The sequence below is a fragment of the Lonchura striata genome, chromosome 1 (assembly GCF_050655825.1).
Source record: "Lonchura striata isolate lonStrDom1 chromosome 1, ASM5065582v1, whole genome shotgun sequence".
NCBI lineage: Eukaryota > Metazoa > Chordata > Aves > Passeriformes > Estrildidae > Lonchura > Lonchura striata.
Genome location: NC_140703.1, coordinates 79,921,419 through 79,945,063, shown reverse-complemented (window position 1 = coordinate 79,945,063; position 23,645 = coordinate 79,921,419). Strand labels below are relative to the sequence as shown.

The 23,645-nt window shown below is 42.1% G+C and overlaps 1 protein-coding gene across 4 annotated transcripts in view; it reads right to left on the bottom strand.

The window, feature by feature from the left end:
- CLYBL (citramalyl-CoA lyase) overlaps nucleotides 1-23,645 on the bottom strand; it is a 164,391-nt gene that overhangs the window by 130,162 nt on the left and 10,584 nt on the right. Inside the window, exon 1 of one of the 4 annotated variants that reach the window (XM_085556865.1) lies at nucleotides 17,411-22,780. The exons of 2 other annotated variants lie outside the window; for them this stretch is intronic. In XM_085556865.1, coding sequence (XP_085412991.1) covers nucleotides 17,411-17,457 — 47 coding nt within the window. In that variant the 5' untranslated portion in view covers nucleotides 17,458-22,780. Of the gene's footprint in view, nucleotides 1-17,410; nucleotides 22,781-23,645 lie in introns of those variants that run through there. One more of the 4 variants, XM_077781498.2, reaches the window with a different exon arrangement.

Sequence of the window (23,645 nt, the reverse complement as noted above, 5' to 3'; positions counted from 1 at the left end):
ACAGCATGTGTTGGTGCTAATTTCCACACTCAGAGGCAAATTATTTCTCAAAGTTCCCAAACCCGCTGTAATTACCCAGCCGACGTTGGCTGCCTCAGACCAGGCACGGCACCATTTCAGCTACGAACCCTTACAGAAGAGGCAAAGCCACGGAAGTTATATGAAGATTAATAGAAATCTGAACCGCGCTTCATCTAAAATAAACAAAAGCTTTTGTAGCCGCGCTGAAAGGCCCATAAAAGTAAACTACAACCTCGGCAAAGCCTTTTAAACTGACAAAACCGGACGGCAGAGGTCAGGGAGGCAGGCGGGTCAGCAGAGCCCTGCCTGCAGGTTTGGGGGTCGCTCCGTCTCCCCGCTCGCTCGCATGGGGGCCTCGCCGGGGCCGAGGAGAAAGCCCACCGCCGCTCCTCCTCCGCCGGAGCAGGAACACTTGAACTGCCCTTCTGTCTCAACAAAACTTTAGTTTGCTGATTGGGCACGAAACAAAAGAAAGACAGCGGGACGCGATTTATAAGGGGGCAGGGGAGGCTGACATGCTATTGTACTCCTGAGGTATCCACAAGCTGTTAATTCCATTTTAACATTGTTAATAAGACTGTTAACACATCTGACTTTGTTTAGAGACTTTGAAAACATCAACAAACTGAAGAAAACAAAACAAAACAAAAACCAAGAACCCCACCCGCACTAGATGTAAAATATGATCTTTTGAAACAGCATCAAACATCCAAATGTGATGCTTCTGCCTGTCCGGACCTGGCAGCGAGGAGGAGATATGGCAGGGAGGCTCAGGGACGTGCATCCGTATATTCTTCATCGTCTCGTTAGACTATTTAACTATTCACATTTTTCAGGTTAGATTTAAAGGACTCGTTTCCAACACCACTGCCGTTTTGAGGAGAGGGAATAAACCTGGACTCCCCCCTCTGCGCACACCTCCTCTCCCTCGCTCGCACTTGCATGCAGGCAAATGTGCAGATTTAATCAGTGTGGAATGTTTTAAATGAATAATTGGGTCTGACAGATTTATTGCAGTTAATTTTGCAATAGAATGGAAAAATGTTTGGATCTCAGCCTTTAAAGTATTAGGAAAACAATTAATCCATCACATAACGGAAATTTCTGTATTACACCCTCATGTCCAATTAAATAATGTCAAGTAATCTTACATTGTAAAATGCTGAAAATTGAAGCTCAAATCTTTGAGCGGGATATGTTTTAATTTTTAAAAGAACCTTGAAACAAAAATCACATCAAATTAAAATCAGATGCTTCGATAAAAGGCTTTTTTGGTTTGTTTTGTTTGGAGGGGGAGATGTTTTTTAAATGTAAAAGAAAAAAACCTAGCCTTACTAAAAAAAACCCCATTAATTTCTCTTTTGCTCTCCAGTTTTTTGCATCAGGAACCCTGCCTTAGCAAGGCAATCTGAAAGCAAATCAAAAGCTTTAGGATGAAGTCTGCGACAGCATTTTAAAAGACCGCATTCTTTTAAAGAATTTTAAAAGGAGATACCAGCACTTCTCTTTTCCAGCAGGCAGAGGGGCTGATTCCGGGTACTTACTCAGACACAACTCTCCGAGACTTCAAGCCGTGTTTTGCTTGAATAATGTCCCGTAGGATCGAGTCCCCAGTTTAGGACCGACTGACAGCAAACTTCTGAGCGTGAAAGTAAGCGGGATTCGTTTGTTTTTGTTTACAGCCCAAAGCTGCTAATGCTGCAAAATTGCTTAATGTCACACTCCATCTCCTTTTTATTAAAAGTAAGGTAAAAGGGGGGGAAAAAAAAAAGTCTGCAAATCAAAGAACTTTTCCAGAATAACAAAACCACCGCCTTACAAATGTCTTGCCTGCCCCTGAAATTTGAAACTTGGCAAATTCATCTCATTCGGCTGCTGTACAAAAGGTCCCTGAGGCGTGTTACAGTAGGGACCCGCGAGCTTCCCAAATACTTGGACTCTTTCTAAACTAGGGGATACGAGGCTGCGGTTTCAGGGCTCCCTCAGCTAGAACGAAATGAAAGCGGGTGGTGAAATTTTAATATCGTGGAGGTTTGAGGGGGGTACGTCAGGGTGTTTTTACAGGGGGATTGCCGACGGTTCTGTGGCGGGCGAGGTAGGGAGAGCGGGGACAAAAAGGGATTGGAGCACGTGTCGCAGAAAAAAAGAAAAGAAAAAAAAAAGTTGGAGGCACTGAAGAAGGAGTGAATATAAAACATAAGGAAATATCCTTCTAGTATGTCAACGGCAAAAAAAAAAAAAAAAAAAAAAAAAAACCAAAGTGAAATCTCAGGTCGCATTTAAGGGCAATAAATACTGTAATGACTTGCTGGCACCTTCGTTAAGGCACTGTCGGCATGGCTGGACAGAAGAAAATGGGGATTACACTGAATGAAAGAAGTGTAAGACTTGGCCACCATAGTTCAATTTGTTTTTCCAAATACAACACGCTTCTTATTCTGCTGGTTTCTTACAGTCTTGACGTTCTGGATACCCACATTGCCACCCAACTATTTCTGTTGCTATAACAACATCAGAAATTTGTTCCTCGATGTCCTTTTTAATAAAATTATTTTGGGATTTGGGAGCTTTCAAAGACGGGACAGTTCCTCAATTTAGGCAGCTCACACCTTTCTCACAAGGAACCTATTTGTTTCTGTTTCCAAAAAGAAAAAAAAAAAAAGAAAAAAAGAAAAAGTAATTTGAAAGTGATGGCCCCTCCTCCCCACTTTTGACTTTTTTGACTTTGGAAACAGGCCTGTTGCTATAAACAGTTTTTCTGGGAGACTTAGATTTTCAAGAAACAGGCAACCTACAGCATCCAGGGGACCACCTCCTAAGGCTTACAGAAAGGACAGAAGTACTATACATGCAGCCCATGAAATTATTGCGAAGTTTTCACCACCTATCCACGGGATGGATTTTAAGATCTTCAAAAATAAAATATATAACCAAAATTTCTAAGGAAGTGTAATAATGTTGTATATTTTGTATACTGTCACTTAGGAGATCCTCATTCCTCCCTCAAGGAGACTAGAGCTCCCTTCGAGAGCTGCTCCTTGGCATGGCTGATTTTTTTTTTTTTTTTCTTTCTCAGATCAGCTCAAAATGAGTGGAATAAGAAAAACAAAACTAAAACCAAAACAAAAACCTCACCACATAACTCCTGGCTCTTTACCATTAAATAAATTGGATTCCCAGCACAAACAGCAAAACAATGGCCAAGAGGATGTGACTAACAAACGCCGAGGGAAGAGTCAAGCTGCCCTCTCTTTGCATATGCAGCCAAACAGAAGTCACTGGGGTTGGGATTCTTTCCCTTCCTATTTAACATATCCGTGCATTTCAATAAATTGAGATGAACAATGTCCGGCTTTCAAAAGTTGCAAATTACTGGGAATACATTGCAAAACATGAATAGCCCATAACATAGGAAGCTCTTTAAAAGTATTTTTCTTTGCGTTTTGTTTTGCTTTGTTTGGGGTGGGGTTTTGCTTTGTTTTGTTTTCGTTTGGTCTTTTGTTTTTGTTTTACGTTTTGTTTTGGTTGGGTTTTGCTTTTGGTTTTGGTGAGGTTTGGTGGGTTTTTTTTTTTGGTTGGTTTCGGTTTTTTAAATGAGAAAAAGAAGAAATCACAATGCACTAGGAAAATAAGCCTAGACTGGGGAAAAGTGTGCCTGTGAGATATGCAAGAAACTTCAAGGGATAAAAATGGTTTGAGTGTGTATTTTGCAAAAGAACAAATATCCATTTATCTCATTGGCTGGTCCATGCCAGACAGGGAGTTCTTGCTCTTGTGCATTGATGATCTTTAGCAAGATGTAAATATTTCTTGTCCTCGCTGCCGATGGCAAGCGAACACCTGCACACCTGCACCTCGAAAGGGGAATATTTCCCCTTTTCAATGTTACCGGTGACATTTCCATACTTGCTAAAGCAGCGTGATGGGAATCGCGCCCTTTCCGAGCGGCCGCTTTGGCAGCACAAGTCGGAGGGCGCCCGCCACGCTCAGGAGAAGGGAGGCGAATACTCCCCACGCGGGAAGAACTCGGCAACCCCCTCGGTAAAAAAACCAAACCAAACCACAAACCCAACCCAAACCGAATCAAACCACAACCCCAGAGCAACCCCAAAGCACGGGAGGCGTTCAAAGCGGGCGCGTCTCCGAGGAGCCGTGTCTGCGCGGACACTCCGCGGGGCGGGCCGCTCACGCCGCTCGGGGTGCCCGCGCTGGCCGGGCGGAAAGCGGCGCCGCGGCGACACCCACCGGCCACCCCGAGAACTGCAGCGGGGCCGCCCGCCCCGGCAGGCGCGGCCGGGCGGGACCCGCGCAGGATGCGGGCAGGGAGCGGCAGGGATGCGGGCAGGATGCGGGGAATGAGGGCAGGATGCGGGAAGCGAGCCGGGCAGTGGCAGGCAGGAGTGTGGGCTGAGGCAGACAGTGCGCTGGGAGGGGGCACGGAAGGGGAGGGCAGAAATGTGGATGAGGCAGGCTGGGATTCGGTCAGGGTGCGGGCAGGGGCAGAGAGGAATGTGCGCAGGGGTGCGGGTAGGGGGCAGGCAGGAAAGCCATCAGCTCAGCATTCCTGGCTGGCTTTAGATCTCCACAATTGTTCCCCCTTCCCACCCGGCGGGGTGAGGAGGGAAGGAACCACTTCAAAGAGGAAACTTTCTGCATGAGGCAAAGACGAGAGTTGTTGTGTCTCTCCGTTACTCAGACTATTGCAGTTCTCAATATTTTAATACTCTTGTTCTCCTCTTTATCCCCCCTTTTATTTTCTTTTATTTTCCTTATTTTCTTATCTTTTAAAAATTATTTTTCTTTTATCTCTCTTTCTCTCTCTCTCTCTTTTTTTTTTTTTTTTTTTTTTTTTTTTTTTTTTTTTTTTTGTCAGCTTGCTAATGAAGCTGTTGTTATTCCTGGGAAAGGAGAAGGCAACACGCGGTGAGGGAGGCGTGCACACCGATAACTCCCTTTCCAATTTGTTTTCTTCCTGAAGAAAATGGCAAATATCTCCAGCGAAGGAATTGGCCAGCAGCTCTCCCTGGATCCCCCGCTCCCGTCCTCGCCCCGTGGGGCTCTGAGAGCGGCAGGGCTCCGGGATGAGCCTCTTCAGCCCCAGGCCAACCCGCAGCACCTTCCAGCACCTTCTGTCTGAGCATTTTCAAAGGGCTGCACGAACACTAATTAATTACCCGTGCTCCCTATCCGTGCAAACGGGGACCCGGGGATCCATTTTACAGATGGGGAGCTGCTTGCACGAGGAGGGCCAGTGAGTCGCCGTAGTCGAGACAGAAATTAAAATACCAATTTTCTCATCTTTAAATATACAACCCATTGGCCACTTTACCATTCCAAGGGAAGGGGAGAGACAGGCTGATGGAGAAATTAATTCCCCATCTTGCATTCAGAGACACAAAAAGCCAAACAGAGGCATAAGAGGCAGCTCCCCTCACATTCACTCCCGTTTGCACCATGTCTTTAACCTTCAAATGCTTTACACAGTCTAAACACCAAGAAAGAATTAAAAATCATTATCAGGAGAGGAAAACTAATTTGAAAAATATGGGAACACTCATAGCTGCTCAACTGAGCTTTTAACCAGCTGAAGAGCCAGTTTGGTGGAGAGAAAGAAGAGGGATGTCCCTGGTGTTCGGAACTACAAAGGAGGAGAACTCCAGCATCAATACAGGCCAGAGTGCAGGAGACAGAGACAGAAGACAAATATTCATGGGAGTCGTGGGGGTGAGGTGGGGTGGGGTGGTGTCACAGAGATAGATGGGGACCAGATTTTCCAGGGCAACTGAAGATGCAGACAGGCACCTGGCAGGATTTTCAAAAGCAACTGAGCAAGATAGGTACCTAAATCCCACCGATTTCAGTGGATGGGAGGATGTCTAACCTGCTTATGCTCTTTTGAAAATCCTATTAAGTGCCAGCTGCATGTTTAGGAACCCAAACACATTTATTTGAAAATTTATCGTAAGGCTCCAGGATGGATGAATTTTAAGAACAAAGTGTTGTTGTGGTGATGTAAAGAATTAGAAAAACAAACCCAGATTCCCTCTCTGTCTTAAAAGGAATCTGGTGGTTAGGAAATAAGAGAATACTTTCTATTTAAAGAAACACTTTTGCATCTTTGCATTTAGCCTTCCTCATTTCCAGCTCCTCTTTGTCTTTCATAATAAACCAACTGGAGTGAGTAGAGATTTAAGGCAGAAAACAAGTGATGCTGCCAGGCTCCTGACACAAGTGTGCTAGTGGCAGTGCTGGGGGGACACACAGATGGGTGGGGGGGGACAGTAGTGCTGGACTATGCAGCGAGGCAGCAGGGCTGCAGGGAACGCTGCTTGGACAGCGATGTGTCGCTGCAAATGTGGGGAGGCAGGAGACAACAGGCAGGCATCCAGGAACAGCTTTGCCATCACACTCAAATGCAAAATTATGTGACTGAGGACACCGGGCAATGTCCCTTTACTTTCAGGAGGTGCTTTGGGGCAACTCAGATAAAGCAGTATGTCACCCTGAAATAGATGTATATGGCATGTACCTCATTAAGAATTTCAACATTGATGACAGATGGATTATTTTTTTTCTCAGAAATCAAGGTGATTTTGCCAGTGTAGATTTTCCTGTAAATTTTGATACTCTCATTTATATTTTTTGGAAAACTGTTAAAACAGGACTGTTGAGGGACCACCAGACTTTCCCATGAGTTTGCTTTAAATATTTAGGCAGCAGCTGTCTCTTGATCACTGATGAACTTTAAAATCCACAGAGTAAAATCTCAACAAACAATTGTGTAAAGACAGACTTTCTGAAGGAGTCCACAAAAAAAAACCCCACTATTTTTAAAGCATCTTAGTGACACCAGTTAAACTGACACAGCAAACCCATTGTATTTTGCACCAGTTTTGTTTTGCTCTATACAGCTGTGTTTTCACAGATGCAAAACCATGTGTCTTCAGCAAAAGGTCTACTCTTCCCTTCAGATGTGAGCAAAGATCAAAGGTTCAAACACAGAAATACAAGCTCCTTTTCCCTTTGGAACATGTTTTTATTTTTTGCAGTGGCTCTACACCAGAATTTCCATCTGTTGTCCTTATGCAGTGTACAGGTTAACCTTAACAGCCGGGTTTGCAATGCTGTTATCTCAACCCAGAAGCAGAGATGAATCACGCTCTGAACATCTCACCAAACTGCAGAAACAGAGCTGCCTCAGACAGCCATCATTTCATGGAGGTGGTGGCTAAAGGAGACTTGTTCCTTCCTTTCCAACAAACAATTAGGAATTTCCTGAATATTATATGAATATGTTCACATATTAAATTGTCTAGCCCTAGTCTGTTGTAGTAGGACAATGTGACTCCTCTAAATGGCAGTGTCTCAGTTTGTAACACAGGAGACTTTGGCCTATGGCATTTAGACAGTGTCACTTGACATTTTATCTCTGCTTCTCCATCAGGCCAGCCAGGAACAGCCCCAGAATTAATGTTTTCCTGGAATAATAGAATGGCTTGGTTTCGAAGGGACATAAGAGATCCTGGCTGGTTGGAAAGGGCCCTGCATTGCTGCTGTTTCCACACTGGCAGGGAACAAACTATCTATACTTCACAATAGCGTGATATTTAATAAACGGACACATTAACGAATAGGTAAATAAGGAGAGCAGCGCGGAGGCGCCGGGCTCCGCTCCGCCGGGCCGGCACTGCCATCTAGCGGCGCCCCGCGGCGCGGCCCCGCCAGCCCCGCTTCCCGCCTGGAAACAGCCACGGGCTGCGGGAACAGCCCCGGGGCTGCCGTGGGGTGCGGGACAGGCTCCGCGCCCGAACGGAACGAGACAGCCTCCGGCGAGGAGCTGGAGCAGCCCCCGCCTGCCTTCGCCGCCGCACAGCTGCGCAGGTGTTTGTGGCGCTGCCGTGTCCCGGGTCACGCTGTTCCAGGTGTGGGGCACACACGCGAGCCAGAAGAGGAGTCGGCACCGCAGCTGCCACCGCGGAGGGCACTGCGACAGGCGATGGCAGTCGAGGCCCCTCCGTGCTCCCGGCAGCACTCGTGCTCAGGAGAAGCCGCAGCTGGCAGCGCCTAGGCGTGCGGCTCCATCCGCAGCCTGCCTGTGCCACTTTCGCAGAGGATCACCCGAACCCTGCTGTACCCTGCGGGCAGCTGGGTTGCTCGGCACTCATAACAAGCTGGGTAAATCCTTGGACCCGTGTAAGGCAAAGGCAGTGCCACGATTTCACCCATTGCAGAGACTCCTCACGAGATAGAAATGCCAGGGGTGCGCTGGTGTTGGGCTCTGCTCCTGAAAAGCAGGGTTGGTGGGGTCCACAAGGCAAAGGGCAACCATGGCATCACACCAGCCCATGCCAGCTGTTCCTCGTGGAATTCCAGTCGCATGGCTTGGGCAGCCTGCTAGGGTGGGAACATCATCATCAGAGCTGGACCCTAGTTCCATTTGCAGCTTGGGCAGCTAGGATTGCTACCAGAGGAGAGATGCCCCTGCCCACGGTGATGGGAATCTTGTCCGAACTCCCCCTTATAGTGGCAGCTCTGTGATAGCAGGATGCACACCAACCCCTCCTTCCACAGCATGCCTTCCCTGGAGCAGCCCAGCAAGTGCAAATCTGCACATTTTATGGGCCTGCATTGAAGGCACATAAGGCTTTGGATTAGACTTGCTCAGTACTTTAATGAGTATTAAATTAGCTTTGGCAGCAGCAGAAACCCCCAAAAGCATGCTATGCAAATTACTCACTTTGAGAAAAACACACAGCAATGTTGTTATTTGGAGAAACCAGTACAATCATGGAAGAATAGCTCATCAGTAACTCTTCCTTTGAAAAACATCTCCAATGGGCACAGTAGGATTTAATTTCTACTTTTTTATTGGAGGAAAAAAAAAATCAACAGTTAATAGACTTTAGCATTGGCAAAGATAATTGCCAAGTACAGCTTTTGTGAAGTTCAGTCCTTCTTGTTTTCTTCTGATTAAGTCCCTCTAAATATGCAGGACAAAGACAATGCCACGGTTCCTGAGCAGAAAAATAGTGGAAATGAGTGTTTGCCAAAGAATCAGATGGACACCTGTATTTTTGTCATCAGATTTTCAAGTTTTTGTAAGTCCTTCAAAAAATACTTTTGTAAAACCCAGCATGTATTGCCATTTGCTAACATAAATAAAATTTTACAAGTCTTTCAGAAAACAGATTGCAAAAGGCGTGATCTCTTCTTACTCTGTGCACCTCCAGTTGTGGTTGGTTTTGCCCTTACAGTAACAGCCAGTGTTGGGGGAGCAGTAATTCCACGTTTCACAGGGGGTACGACTTCAGCATTGTGTTTCCCCATGACTGCTATGCAAACCAGAAGGGTACAGCCTACAAACTGCTGCTACAGAATCTCATCACCATCTTACTGCTGCTTACGAACAACCTCCAGGAGTACTCTAAAGCCATTACTCACTGGGGCTGGTTGATTTTTAAATTTTAATTAAGAAAGAATAAATTAAAAAGAAAACTCAAACCCATGGTCAAAGCTATTTTGCTATTCCAGTCAAAACTGGGAGGCAAAGAAATATAGGCATGGCCTGATCTATTGTTTTCATTTCACTGGCCGCCTATTTTCAAAAAGGCAACTAATATAAAAAAGGAAATAGGAAAATAAGAAAAAAAAGAGAAGAGATGGAAAGGAAAGAAAAAAAACCAAAACTCATAATTTTTTTTTTAGACAAGAGATGTATCAAGAGGAAAAAAGCATCCTTTTCCAAAACCCTGGATACTTTGCTTTACATTTATCAGTCAGCTTGAATGTTATGTAAACAGGAGTTTAGTAGAGATGTAGCACATCAGTCAGAGGATGAATTTTCTCCTCATGGAGTCATGTAAAAAACAAACACTTCTATTATTATGAGGTATGTGTTTCCATTGACTGAGTACCCCTATGGGAGGAAAACCTATGCAGTTCAGCTAGGGAGAGGGAAAAGAGGAACATGAAATGCTTTCCAGGGAGCATTGCACTAAGCAGAGGCTATAAAACGCATACCAGCAGGACACCTACTGCTTTCAGTGATTGAAGGCTGCAGGCAGATGTCCTCTTCTGAACCTAACCTGGGATGGCATCAATCTGGGGTGCTTGGGATCACCCAGGGCCGGATGCGATTGCCCGCAGAGCCACGCAGGTGGGAAGGGGCTGCATCAGTGCTGCCGTGAGCCCCATTAGCGTGTATTGAACTTCTCCCAGGCAGAGCTACGGGAGCCATCGCCTCTCCTGGAGCCGCAGTGAGCAGGGGAGCAGTTCCACTTGCATGGCTGGCACAGATATGACCTAGCTACCAGCTGCTGTTCCAGGACATCACTTCCAGTTAACAAGCTCGAGATGAGCATTTTTACTCCTAGGCCATGCTTTCACACACAGACCAAGTACAGTTTTGCTTGCTTTCCTTGTAATAATTAAAACTGAGCTGTGAATTCCCTTCTCTCACACAGATTCATTTTCATTTCAGTACCAATTAGTAAAGGCTCAGCTTTAGGGAAACTGTTGCACAGCCTAGCACCAAATGAAATTCCTCTGTTTCTTCTAATTCAAACAGAAAGTCTTAGTGCCTCTTTGTTGTGAGAGCAACCTAGATCAGAGAAGTGACAACTCATCTTCACAAAGACAGTAATGTGAGAGCCCACTGTCTGAACACGAGCTTGTAATTCAACATGATTAAACAGCCTTTTTGCTGTAAAAAGATGTAAACAATTGTTACAACCATGACACCCGTGTTTTTCAGCAATTGCATACTTCTTGTGTGCTAATTTGTTAGTCCAACACTCTGGTATTCCAATAGCAGGGGGTCTACATCAGCAACGTTGGTCTTTTTGTTGTCAAAACCCCTCAAACCTCCACATCTAGTGAGCTCTGCACCTGAGCACTGGGGAGGGGTATCATTGCCTACAGCTTGGATTCATTTTTCTAAAGTTCTGGAATTTGCAACCTAAGCAGGCTGGACTAATAGCTATTTTTCTCCATGAAGTCTGCAGAAAGTTTTGTTTCTCCATTAGCACAGCAACATCATTCTCTGCATTCAGCTTCCCTCATGGAAGTGGGCTATCTACAGTATAATCATATTGTAGCCTAAGTTGCCACATAGTTCTTAGTTTCAGTTGCATGCTATTCTCCCGCAAGCAGGGAAAGGAAATGCCAGGGCCACATGTCTACTCTGGGCTAAAGTGCTGAGAAGTTTACAGTCGTAACAAGCAATTTCAGAGAGTGAGGTTCTTCTGCAGCAGAAAGCATCACATCACCTGTGATGGCCCTGCTGCCCTGGGCATCTTTACTTGTAGAGATTCCCCCCATAAGAAAAATCCAGAAGTGTCGTAGCTCCACCAACTATAACTCAGTTATTAGACAGGTAGGCAGTGGCTCCTGTCTAATAATGTCAGGCAGGTGATCTGCTCATAGTGGGGACTCAGACATTGTGATGACAAGCTGCAGCAGAAAGGGGCCCTGAAGGCACTGCAATCCCCATTTCCTTCCACTCCCTCTGGTCCTGTTTTCTGTCCCCTGCTCTTAGGAGGACCAGGCTCCTGTCTCTGCCCTGGCTCTGTGCTGAAGAAGCAGCATCGCAGCCTTCCACCTATGGACAGCGCCAGGTACAGACCATGTTCTGGGGACAAAAGTGACAGGGCTCAGTGACCACAGGCCACTCTGAGGAGACAAAATGCCTGTGCAGAGAACACCAACAGTGTATCAGTGCCCAGCATCTTGGTACCATAGGCATATTGGTCACTGAAATATTGCAGCACTACCTGCACATTGGCCCCCATAGCTCGGTGTTCTCCAGCTCGGAAGCCGTGCTGACAAACCATGTGGGGTATCAGTATCATTTCAGGCTAAAATCTCCTCTTAGCAATCTGCAAAAAAACACCACTAAAATATTTCTGCAAATACTGTGAGGTAAACCTACAGAAAGTTAGGAAACAACCAATTTCACTTTTCTGTGTAATCCAAATTCAGCCCTCGGGGCACACAGTTTATGAAACTCTCTTAAATAATGTTAAGAGATGTTCTATGGAACAGACCTTAATGACTGATAAGGAAGATTATTGTCTGTAGGAACATGAGAGGTTTTTATTTGTTTGTGTGTTCATTTTAAGGTTTTTTAAGGTCTTGCCCTTCCTGATGGACACTCTGCAGAAGTGCTGCTTGCTGGCATGCAGTTACATATTCATTGCATCTGAGGGGGAAGATCCACAGAAGCCCAAGCATGACCTTTGAGGACAGTTCATAAGACTCAATCAAAAGCGACTTTTTTACTGTAATTAATACTTGATTAACACCAATTACTTTGATAACTAATTGAAGCAAGGATAGAAACTGGGTCAGCCCCCTACCAAGTGAATCTCTCTACCTATTCATCTAGAAAGTCATGGTTTAACCCATCACTGGTTAAAGCAGTGTTGTGAAAATACAGACTTGAATAACTTCAAAAATAAAAACGTACTCATGCCATTGCTCTTCATCACTGAGAAACTTCTAAAGCAAGAAGACATTCCTGTCAACATTTTTGTTTCTGTCCTTTTCTGGAAGGGTCTTAAGTCAAATTCCAAACTGCTTTTGGATGCAGGAGTTTACGTAAGTGACTCTAATATAAAAGGCTAAGAGCTCTGAGTCTTGGGTAGAAGAAACAGCTTTCCTGAAAGCCACAGGAAGGATACTAAATCCATGAAAAGGCTGTGATTTAAGGAATGGTATTCTGCAGTACTTCTCCTTCTGCAGTACTTTCCCAGGTTTAGGTGATTCCCTGCTCACTTAGAAGGTAAGTATTTCCACCCCTTCTCAAGTCTAGTGAAGTCAACTGCCATGATGGTCTGTGAGTCTCTTTAGAAGTTTCTACTTGGCACAGAATTAAAATTATTTGGATGTTCAAAAGTAAAAGAGTGCAGATGAAGAGAAATGTATACTTCCTTAACTGTAAGCTGACAATGAAGCACCTATATTTATGGGACACTCATGACTCTAATCTCCGTATGCCTTAGCTGCATATTTGTAAAACAGAAGTAATACCAGCCCTTTTTATCAGAAGGGTTTTCTGAAGCTAAATTAATTAATGTTTGTTAAGCATTCAGATATTTATAGCAATAAGTGCCATAGAAAACCTCATAAGGAAATTACCAATTCTGTCTTCACAGCAGGGTTTCAATAGTGTGCAGTAAATAAGGCCTAGGGCTACACATTGAAAAATTAGGAGAAAACAAAATATTGAATAACTGCTCATTAACTCAGCATCGTCCATCTTGTTCACTAGCTGAGGCAGGGGTCCTGTGGAAAAAGCTATGCATGATCTTGATTTTAAAAAACTATGTTATCAAGCAAATAGATAAGGGGGCTGAACTTAACTGCACCAGCTATCTTAATTTTGACATTTCCTAACTCCTGAATATTTTACTCTCCAGCCTTAATGAAGCTGCTTTGAGCTGCTGCAAGACTTTGCCAGCTCCCCTTATAAAAGAACACTTCTAAGAATGCTGTGTGCAGGGAGATACAGAGACTGAAAGAATGTGAGAATCATAAAAGAAAACAATGGTAATAATATCAAAAGGGAACTTCAGCAAAATTTTGCTCCAGTCTTTTAAAAGGCAAGAAAATATCAGTGAATCAGCTTACATTTCACAACAATAGTATGCAACCAATGGGAATTTTCCAGAGGAAATGTGGTCAGAGAGAGTATTTACACACTGAAACCAGATTTGGTCATCAGCATTCAACAATGCAGCCTTCCATGCAGTTGCTTTCTCCATATCAACATTTGGATGTGAAATGAAAATTGTCTTCCCAAACATTAGCTGCTAGAAATCAAGATTACTTTAAATAAAACACTGAGAGCATTTAGAGCTTAAGGATTCCTTATCTGCGAGGGTCCATGGAAAAAGGTGAGCGGAATATTAAGAATGTTAAGAGCAGAGTGGGAACATTGCCCTGGCAGAAGTGCTTCTGGGCAGCAGGAGGAGGACTGCACAAAACAGGCTGGAGTGAAGTATCCCTCCACACAGCCATTCTCAGAGAGGGGAATTTGTGAGGACACACTGCAACAAAAATTTCTGTTGGACAGAAATCACCAAACTCTAGCTGTGACAGCAGTAGTGTCTAATGTGACAGTGGATTTATATGTGATATCATCATAGCTAAAACAAGACAAAACAAAAAATTTTAAAAAATTGAATATATAGCCTGAAAAAAAAGAAAGAGGAAATAAAATTGACAAAATAATGTATATTCACCTATTGGCAAATTCCAGTATGTTTTTGTTTGCTATATAGTCCCACAATGAGTTTTTTGTTCAAAAAAGAAAAGGGGTAGTTTAGGAAAAAAGACAAAACTAAACAACCCCAAACCTAAGACTTAACAAAATGTGAAGTGCTGATTTGCATAAAAAAGAAAGATTAGGTGGGAACACAGTGTACCTTGTGGAAAGAAATGAACTTTAAAGAAAAGAACTTTAAAGAAACTCTAAAATTAGTGTTTATAGTAACAGATTCAAAGCTATGAAAAGAAGGGGCAACGGGAAAATGGCATTTTTCATTTTTGTGCCACTTTGCATCTGCATTCATTAACTAAAGTTTAGTATTTTTGGCTATATTTTTCTTCCATAAAAAAAAAAGAAGAAAAAATATGAGGAAACCAAAATATACTTGTCATGATGATAAAATGTTAATTCTGCTAGAAACACTTGCTTATTCTGTCTATCTTGAACATATAAACCTGTGGGGAAAAATCTCAAGGATATTTTTAAACTGTGCACCATAAACGTTTTAACATTTGCTTGTTGAGGAAATTTTGCAGTGAGAAGTTTCTCTAGAGAGATTATTTACAATATTAATTTAAGGCCTTACTTTGTAATTCCTCCTCAAAGGAAAAAAAAATCCCATTGGCTTCAGAGCAAGCAAATTGATTGCTTATGATGAGATGACTGCAATGAAGATTCAAATGATACACTTTTGCCAAGGATTGTGTTTCTTTTGTACTACCTTTCCAGAATTACACTAATTAAATACTTACTATAATGCCTTTCAATTAATTAACATATTCTCTCATATTCTCTCATAGCCCTCATTTACAGTGGCTTTTAAAAATAATTAGATATTAAATTCAAGATCCCAGGCACCTGATTCAGCAGCAGGTTGCATTGTGCTGAGCCACACAATTTCTTGTCTATACTAACAGTCATATGAGGAGTGAGGGAACTGTACTGTCTGTAGCTTTTTGGGGTTTTTTTTTTGGTTATATGTACTTTTCGTGGTGTGTCAGCCTTTAACTGGTCTTGGAAACCTGATGGGGAAATCCCAGACAGCCTGAAGCCAAGGGGAGTCTTGCATTGCTTTCAGCCACGCTGTGATTCCATCTCCCTCAAAACCTTTCTGCTTTGGAGACGATGTTGCTTTTAGCAGCACCAGACACCGTTCCCAACCACTAGCCCACCACAAAAGACAAGACAGAGAAAATGAAGTGAAAGATTTCTTCAACTGGACTTCACCCTTAACTGGTGTGACTGTCCAGCTTTTCACAAGGTCAGCTTGGCACAGCACCTGGAAACGTCTGCCTTCAGCAGGGGAGACAGCTCACAGCAAGGCCTCCCTAGCCCCAGCCTCTTCCAGCACGCCGTTGTCTTGGGCTGGTGGCAAAGCAGCACCCGTGGCAAACACAGGAGCGCTGCCAGCCGCGCAGCACGCGGGGAGCGAGCCTGCCCCGCGCCGCGCTCAGTGCAGGCACCGCGGCCCCGCGCACGCCGCCCGCTTGGTGCTCCAGCTTGGACAGACTGAGGAGCATCTGTGCTGGGGGGATATGGAACAAATAAGTAATTGCTGTTTTTACTAAGTAAAGCAGAAAATTACAGCATATTAACAGCCAAGCGTGTTTGTTGCCTGGCAAGAACCATTTGTGTTCCACTTTGGGCTTTTTTTACTCATCTGAAGTCTGTGCCTCAAAGCACATTAAAAACATTTTAATTATTATTGTGAGTTTATGTTCTCAAATGGATTTAAAGTGTATAAATATTATGGGGGATGGGGAGAGAAGAAAGTAAAATAAATAAATTCAAGAAAATGTTCCGTATTTTTAGCAGTGGTGGACGCAGTTCTGAATTAGCACCTTAGAAAACATAATTCTTTTTAGAATTTGCATTAAAAATGTGTCTCTGGTTTATCAGACAAGTGTGTGGCTATGTGTACATTCTCTTAGCCACATTCAGCTCTCTTCAAAAAGACATCCAGCAGAATAGCACTCTTTAGGGACAGTGTTTCAGGGTTGACAAGAACATTAAACCATATTATAATTATCTCTTCAATGAAAACACGGCTTTGTAGTGGAGGCAATGCACAGTCCTCAAGGCGAGTGTTATTAGGCTGTATGTGTTTTCTTGGAAGGAGATTCATGGAAAGAAAAAAGCTTTATAATTTACTGCAAGGAAAAAAATACAGAGTACATGTCATGCATAGCAAAAGAGATTTTACAAAGAAGGCACTAAGTTGAGTGCCTCACTTATCTTGAAGAATGCTTCCACATAATAAGTGTGGGGATTGGTTTAACAGAAGCTACAATATAGATATAACAGACACATACAATTCCCTGTGACCGTTCATATAGATAACTGCAAAAAATTGTCTGTAAATTAAGGTAAATATAAAGCAATTGCCTCCTGTGACATAAATGAGTTCTGTCTCATTCTTTGAGAGGTCACCACTGAACAGAATACATTCTTATGGCAGTGCAGATAATAAAATATGTTATACTTAATGTGAATACAAGGATTTTCTAACCCATTTTCCACATTCAAAATACTGTTTTCTCAAATTAGTCTGAAATTATAAAGTATGATCTCTGAAACAGCATGCAAAGTTACAAACTGTGCCAAGAAGATTCTAACATGTTCATAAATGACAATATTTAATATGCATATCTTGCACATACTATCTACACAAGCACATTTTGATTTCTGTATTCACATTAAAAAAAATACAATGGATTTTTAAAACTTTTGCAAATGCCTGAATTATTTTAAACCGGGAATTTTCTTCTTGTTTGTGAAAATGAGATTGCAACTTTGTTTTCTTTAGTATGTTGGCAAGTGGATAGATTTAAATTCCTTAAAATGGAATTAACTAGAAGAAATAAACAAATAATGTTAACCAACAGTTACATACATCCTGAACACAGCAAACACCGACAATATTATGAAAATCTTGTGTTAATGGAGAATTAACTGTAAAGCTGTGGCATTTCAGTTGTGTGCAGGCAGGTCCAGGCACACACAGGCATAAACACAAAAGACAACAGCCACAGTAAACAGCTACCAAAAATTTACCCAACTGGCCTAATACTAGACACAACAGCTTGAGCATTTGTAGGAAAAAAAAAGTCAGAAACTCACCAAATCTTGGTTTTTAAAAGCGTGCTAGATATCCGGAGAGAGAGCATTCGGAACAGTCAATTACTTTCACATTTTGTCCCAGGACTTTAAAAGTTAAAGGCATAGTTCTGCCAATTGTGAGATGCCCCATCCAGCACAGACCACCCACAACTACTGATTTTCCATCTGGTGAACAAAACAGACATCTCCCTAATTATTTTTAAAAAGGTTTTTTTTTTCTAACATACTTCCTTTATTTGTCTGTGACCTGGAACTTAATGGAAAACCTGGTAGATGCCAACCTCATTTCTTGTAATGAAGCATCTTATTTTCCCTACTTTAAGCATGCTTATTTAAAGGCTATTTAATAGAAAGTTATTACCTAAGCTGATCTTTGATAGTACCTAAATTACTAAATAGTTTGAAATTAGAACAACGCTATATCGAACTCTCAATGTTCTAGTTAAATATTAACCATTAAAAGACCTTTCCTTAAAGCAGCATATTAAAACAGGAAGCAATGAGGTTTACAGTCTCATATGCTGGGTTCCCATATTGCCAGTGTCAAAATTTATGCCTTTTTTCGGCAATATGGTTGCCATTGCCAGCACCACACTTATAAATGCCAACCGTAATTAAAATCTGGCACCTTATACAAGCATTAAACATGCTTACAGATTTAAAAAAAAAAATCTTTATTCTAAAATACTCATTGCAGCATATGCAGGCTTAAAAAAATGTTCTTCTTCTGCCAGTTTTAGAAACATCACAGGAAAAAAAAATCAAGGTCCAAGTTGTCCCGAAAATCAGTCCAGAGAAACCTAAATATTGTGCTAAATTTCAAAGTGGATGTATTTGAGGGAGGGATGGCAAAATATGGATTTTCACTTGAAAGGGGCTGCAAAGAAATAGCATATTTAAAAATCTGGAGCCTTGGCAGACACACAGGGCAGGTAACACAGAGCCTTTATCCCAGTGCCCTTCACACTGGTGGTTACAGTTTAATAAAGATGTAAAGCCTCATTGCTGTCACGGTGAATGGCCAAGCAAGGCTGGGGATCCCACAGCCCAGTAAGGGAGGCTGCAGACAAGAACAGAGGCTGGGATGAACCCGTAGCCTGTTCATCATAATAGTTTTGGGGATGTAAACATGATCATCTGGGCTTTTCATCCCTTAAATACCCTTCATTGCTGCACTGCTGTGCTTCCAGTGTGTGAGCACCTGGCTGGGTGGCCAGTTAAGAACAATTATTTCCCAGGCTTGTCAGCAATAGAAGTGATCAGCCTTGGAGAAAATTGAGAGCTGGGGGAAATAGGCCATTCTACCCAGCAAAATGTCCAGCATAAATTACTTTTCTACTTACTAGTGTGCTGCTTCTAAGTTACTCAGTTGTCTTATGGACTAGCAGGAGATGAGGAACCCATGTTCATGGTAGCTCAAAATGTAAAGAAGCTACCAAGGCACACAGCAGCAGGTGCACAAATGGGGTGCTGCAGCACCCTGAGATTGCTTCTTGGTTTGGCAGTACTGCACCAGTCATTCATCTTGGCTAAGAGGTGATGAAGAGTCATCCAGCCACACTGTCAAGTAAGTTGCTGGAGAAGGACCACCTCTCAGAAACTCAGCACCACCTGGGGACACTGTGTGGAATTGCCAAAATGATTTTTAAACAGCAACAGAAAGCAGTGTTCTTTCAAAGAAATTTGATGACATGTTATGATTTGGCATTTACAGGAACACCTTCCAAAGTGACCAGTAGATGGAGAGGAACGATGGTGGCTCTGCCCCAGCGTTTGGGACACCACTGACCAAAGGCAGCAGGACACAGCAGCGTCTCTGCCGCAAAGGCGTGATGACCGAGACACTCCATCGTGTCCTCCGCACCTCATTCTGCTGGTGCCTGAAGCAAAGTTTATTCTTATGATTCTACCAGCAGAAGAGGTAATTCAATTTCATTGTGGGGTGTCCTGTGTACCAAATGTTTATGGACAGGACTGAAAAACTGTATCCTCACATTTTCTTGACATCGCTTTCTTGGCTGAATTTCTGAATCCTTATGTCAAGTTTGCACTGATGTTTATGTTTGCTTGTAGGTACTTCAGTTATTGATGACTTTCAGCAGGATTAAATCTTTCAAGACATTTTTCTTAAAAAAACCCCTTACACTACCAAATGGGAAACCTTGAGTTAGATAATTAATTTGAAGCATGTTTTCCCATGTAAAGGTTTTAGCTATTTTCTTAGAGAAAGGTTAATTCTCAGTTTGTAACCACTAAAGTATGTTGCTTTGTAACTAAATATAGCTTTTGCACTAAATTTGGCACTTCTTATTGCTAACCAGAAGGACAGAGTAGCTCTGCTGATATATATTTAAACTTTTCTATACCTCATTATACATTTTTTCAGATTAATTTTACTGTTTTTATTAGAAAATCATGTATGGCACAATTCTTATTTACTAGTTGATCTCTTTGTGTTTACTTAGGATTTATGTTTCTTTGGATGAAAACTGGAATACAATTTAAAATATAATGAGATTGTTTATTGCTTGCATAACACTATCTGAGAGAGGCTGGACTTGTAAAAAATTCTGATTAGATTTTAAAATTGATCTATTAAAATAACTTGGTATTAGCTAGAATTAGCACCAATCTAGTATTTGGTCTTAATATCCTCCAATATTGTAGTATTAGCAAATCTAATCCTCTCATAATTAGCTTTTATTCACAGATTGGTAGAGAAGAACAAGCTTTTCTGCTTCTTTCAACTCCCAATTGGTCAAGTTTGAATAAATTAGTCATTTAACTGAGCTAATTGAATATATTGAGGAAAATATTCTCTTGGTACTTGCAGAGGAGGCTATTGATCTCAAAAGCCAACACAATACTTCAAACACTTTGGGCTGCCAGAGTTTAGATTTTGACTTTCATCAGCTGAATGGCTTTATCCACAACCTGGAAGCACCGTTTCTATTTTGGTTGGGGGAGGGGGATTATTATTTAAACAGATTACAGTAAATTTAGGATTTGCTGTAATTTTAATAGGCATATTTTAAGAATAAATACACCTAGCATAAATTTTGAAAACTGTTTTTCTTATTTATTTCTTGATCGCAAAGTTGTTGCCATCTCATTGACTTCTGCTTATCATTTAGTTCCAGAATTTTTTCTTTTAATAGAGGAATATGCCAGCATTACCATTACTGGTGGCAGAAAGCAGCAATAACTATATCTCATGTATTTTATACAAAGATACCAGAACATAATTTTTATCAGTTGTCAACAGGCTGCAAGTGGTCTGAAAAAGAATCTGGCAGTGTCTAAAGTGTTAAAATTTTCAGTGTCTTTCCTAAACTAATTCCCTTCATGGTTGTGGGGTGAAGACATCCTGCAGGCCCCACTCTCCACATTGCAGACCTTGTCAGGCATTGCAACAGATCAGTCTGACAAAGGGTCAGAATTCCTGTCTCTGAAGCCAAGGTCTCCCACCATATTTGTAGTCTGCAATACCAGAAAGGCCCAAACTGTTGCTGGTTTTCCCCAGCAAGTTTATGCTTAGGTTCAAAACCAGTTGATTTTGCCATCACCATTGCATAATCAATGTCATTTTATACAGTCATAGATTATAATACCAAACCTAAACTGTCATGTCTGTATTTTTGTTTCTTAGATTCTGTCATTTGTTGGTCATATTTTCAGGTGAATTTTCTAGGCAAAAAGCAGTCAAAGAAGCTGATAAAAAATACTTAAAGAAAAAATGCCCAAAGAAATGCATTTGAGAGCACATTCATTTTCTGCTTTATCTTGTTCAGGAACACCAGTGCTGAGTTTCTGTGGGAAGACATGCTGCCAGTGGCATGTGTCTTAGATGATGATACTGACATTAAATACTAGGTTGACTTAACTAAGCTCTGTATCATTTCAGATATACTCAAAGGAAACCCATTGTGACTGCATAAAGACCACAGTACACTTCAGTTTTGTCTTAGAAATTACAAATCTGGAAATGCCAAGTCAACTTTCACACCCTGAATGTGTCCTTGTGGAAGCACTGTGTTGCTGTGTTTTCCTTTCCTTTACTTCTTTTAATTTGTTGTGCATAAGACATGGTCTATTCCTTCCAAATTACTGAACCTCGGCAAGATTTTCCCTATTTTAAGGTTCTCTACTGGAATGAAAAGAAATGTCAGGAAATGCCACAATATTATTTGCTAAGTAATTTTCATTTCTTTACTACATTTTACCTGGCCAAATGAATGTGAAATGGGTCTTGAGAGCACTCAAAAGGGAAAGAAGCACTCCTCAGGATCTGTTTGGCAGAGAAGGCAAAGTATGTAGGTGGAAAGGAGCCCCTTTGATTTTTAGCCTTAGAAAGCTTATAGCATCAAAAGCTCTGATGCCAGACTTCCCTACCTTCAGAAAGACGTGATCCAATGCAACCAAACTTCTCTAGAGTCAAGAGTTTATGTGGATCCAGCATTAGAGACAAAAAGGAAACTTTTCCTCCTAAAATGAGACTCTTTGTACTTAGGTAAAGAAAGAGAGACAACGACAAATTCAACCTGTACCCTCTATGTAGGTTATCACAGCCTTTACCCTAAGATGGGCACTGTTCAGCATGCTGTGCTTCATGTGCTGTGGAAGCAACTGGTGTAAACTGGTAAGCAAACAGCACAAATATCAAACCATCCACACTGAAAGATACAGATGTGCTTAAAGCATGACAAAAGTAAAGAAACTCATGGCAAAAGAGGGACCCTCAAGCTGAAAGAGTGTCATGGGTGAGAAAACACACAACCAATAACAGAAACAAAAGGAAGGGGAAAAAATCCCAGAGGAGCAGAGCCCAACCCACTGAGAGAGATGGAGATTTTTGGCATCAGTCTGCCTTTTGTAGAGCAGTTACTGGCTCCACTGAAATTTGGCTGTGGGGCTTCCTTACAGCATGTGGGTGTACCTTGCACAACAGCCCTGCTGGGCTGCTGGGTGAGCAAGAGGGTAAGAGAAGAAAAATGCAGAAAGATAGGAGCTTTTCTTACCCAACACCATTAACTTTCAGAACTTCAGTAAAAAAAATAACTAGAGAAGATTCCTGCAAAGACAAAACTGCAATCCAAGGGAAAGATCATCTTAGGAGGAAACTGCAAATTTATGCTTTCTGGTAGATGAGATACCTGAACCAGCCAGGCTAAACTAGATAGAGTGCTCTTCATCTTGAGATAACCTCTCTTGCAGCAGGCCACCACAAGAGGTTATCCTGTAGCTCTAGAAACACCAGCGTCACAATGTGTAAGAAAACAAAGCCTCTAATTAAAAATGTCATTGCATATTTTCATTATTTATGGGTACTGTGAAACATGTATCTCAAGGAGTAAGTTAAAGTAGGGCACAGAAGGAACATGTGCCTTTGGAAAATCATGTACTACCTCTTCTGCACTGATTCCGAGGGGAAGTACTGGAGAGCTCAACCCCCTGGGTCTCAGGCTGAGCTGGCACATCAGGAGAAAACACCATCCCACGCTGAGTTGTTTAACACAATGTCACATCTCTCTTCCTGTGAATTAAGCCAGAAAAATGATTTACTTCATCATTTGAAATCTGGTTGGAGGGGAGATGGACTCCAGAGCAGAGTTTCATTGGGCTGTGCTCAGAGCACCATTTCATTGGACTGTGTCAGGTAAGTAGCAACTACAAACTACAAACTATTGTTCAACAGATGTTTGCTAGTTACACTGAAACTACCAGAAAGGTCTAAAACATGCATGTCCTTACAAATTAAACTGCCTTCTCAAACTCATGATTATTACTTATCTCTCCTGGGTTGAGTGAGGGCTATGTGGAAAAATCTTGGCAGTCCATTGCCACTCAATAACAGACTGCAAAGGGGGTGCCCAACTGCAAACTTCTGCAAGCCCTAAAAATCTTACACTGCACATGAAGTTTCAAAAACTGAAGATGAATTACATGTTTTGTTTTGCACCATGCCTGTTCGAATTCTATCTACTTCTAATACTACTCTTTTCATAAAGTTACTGTTGTTCTCACCACACAGCACACCATGAATTATTAAAATCTGAGAAAGTCCTGTTTGTTGTTTGACATGGTTTATCTATTTATCTAAACCCATGTGTTCCCCAGGAGAAATGGCAACACATTAGTTCCCTCCTGCCCAAGCAAAATAGAAACACTTTGTATTATATTACATTATATCATAAACTTTGGTAACCAGTATTTCCCTTCACAAAAAAACCACACA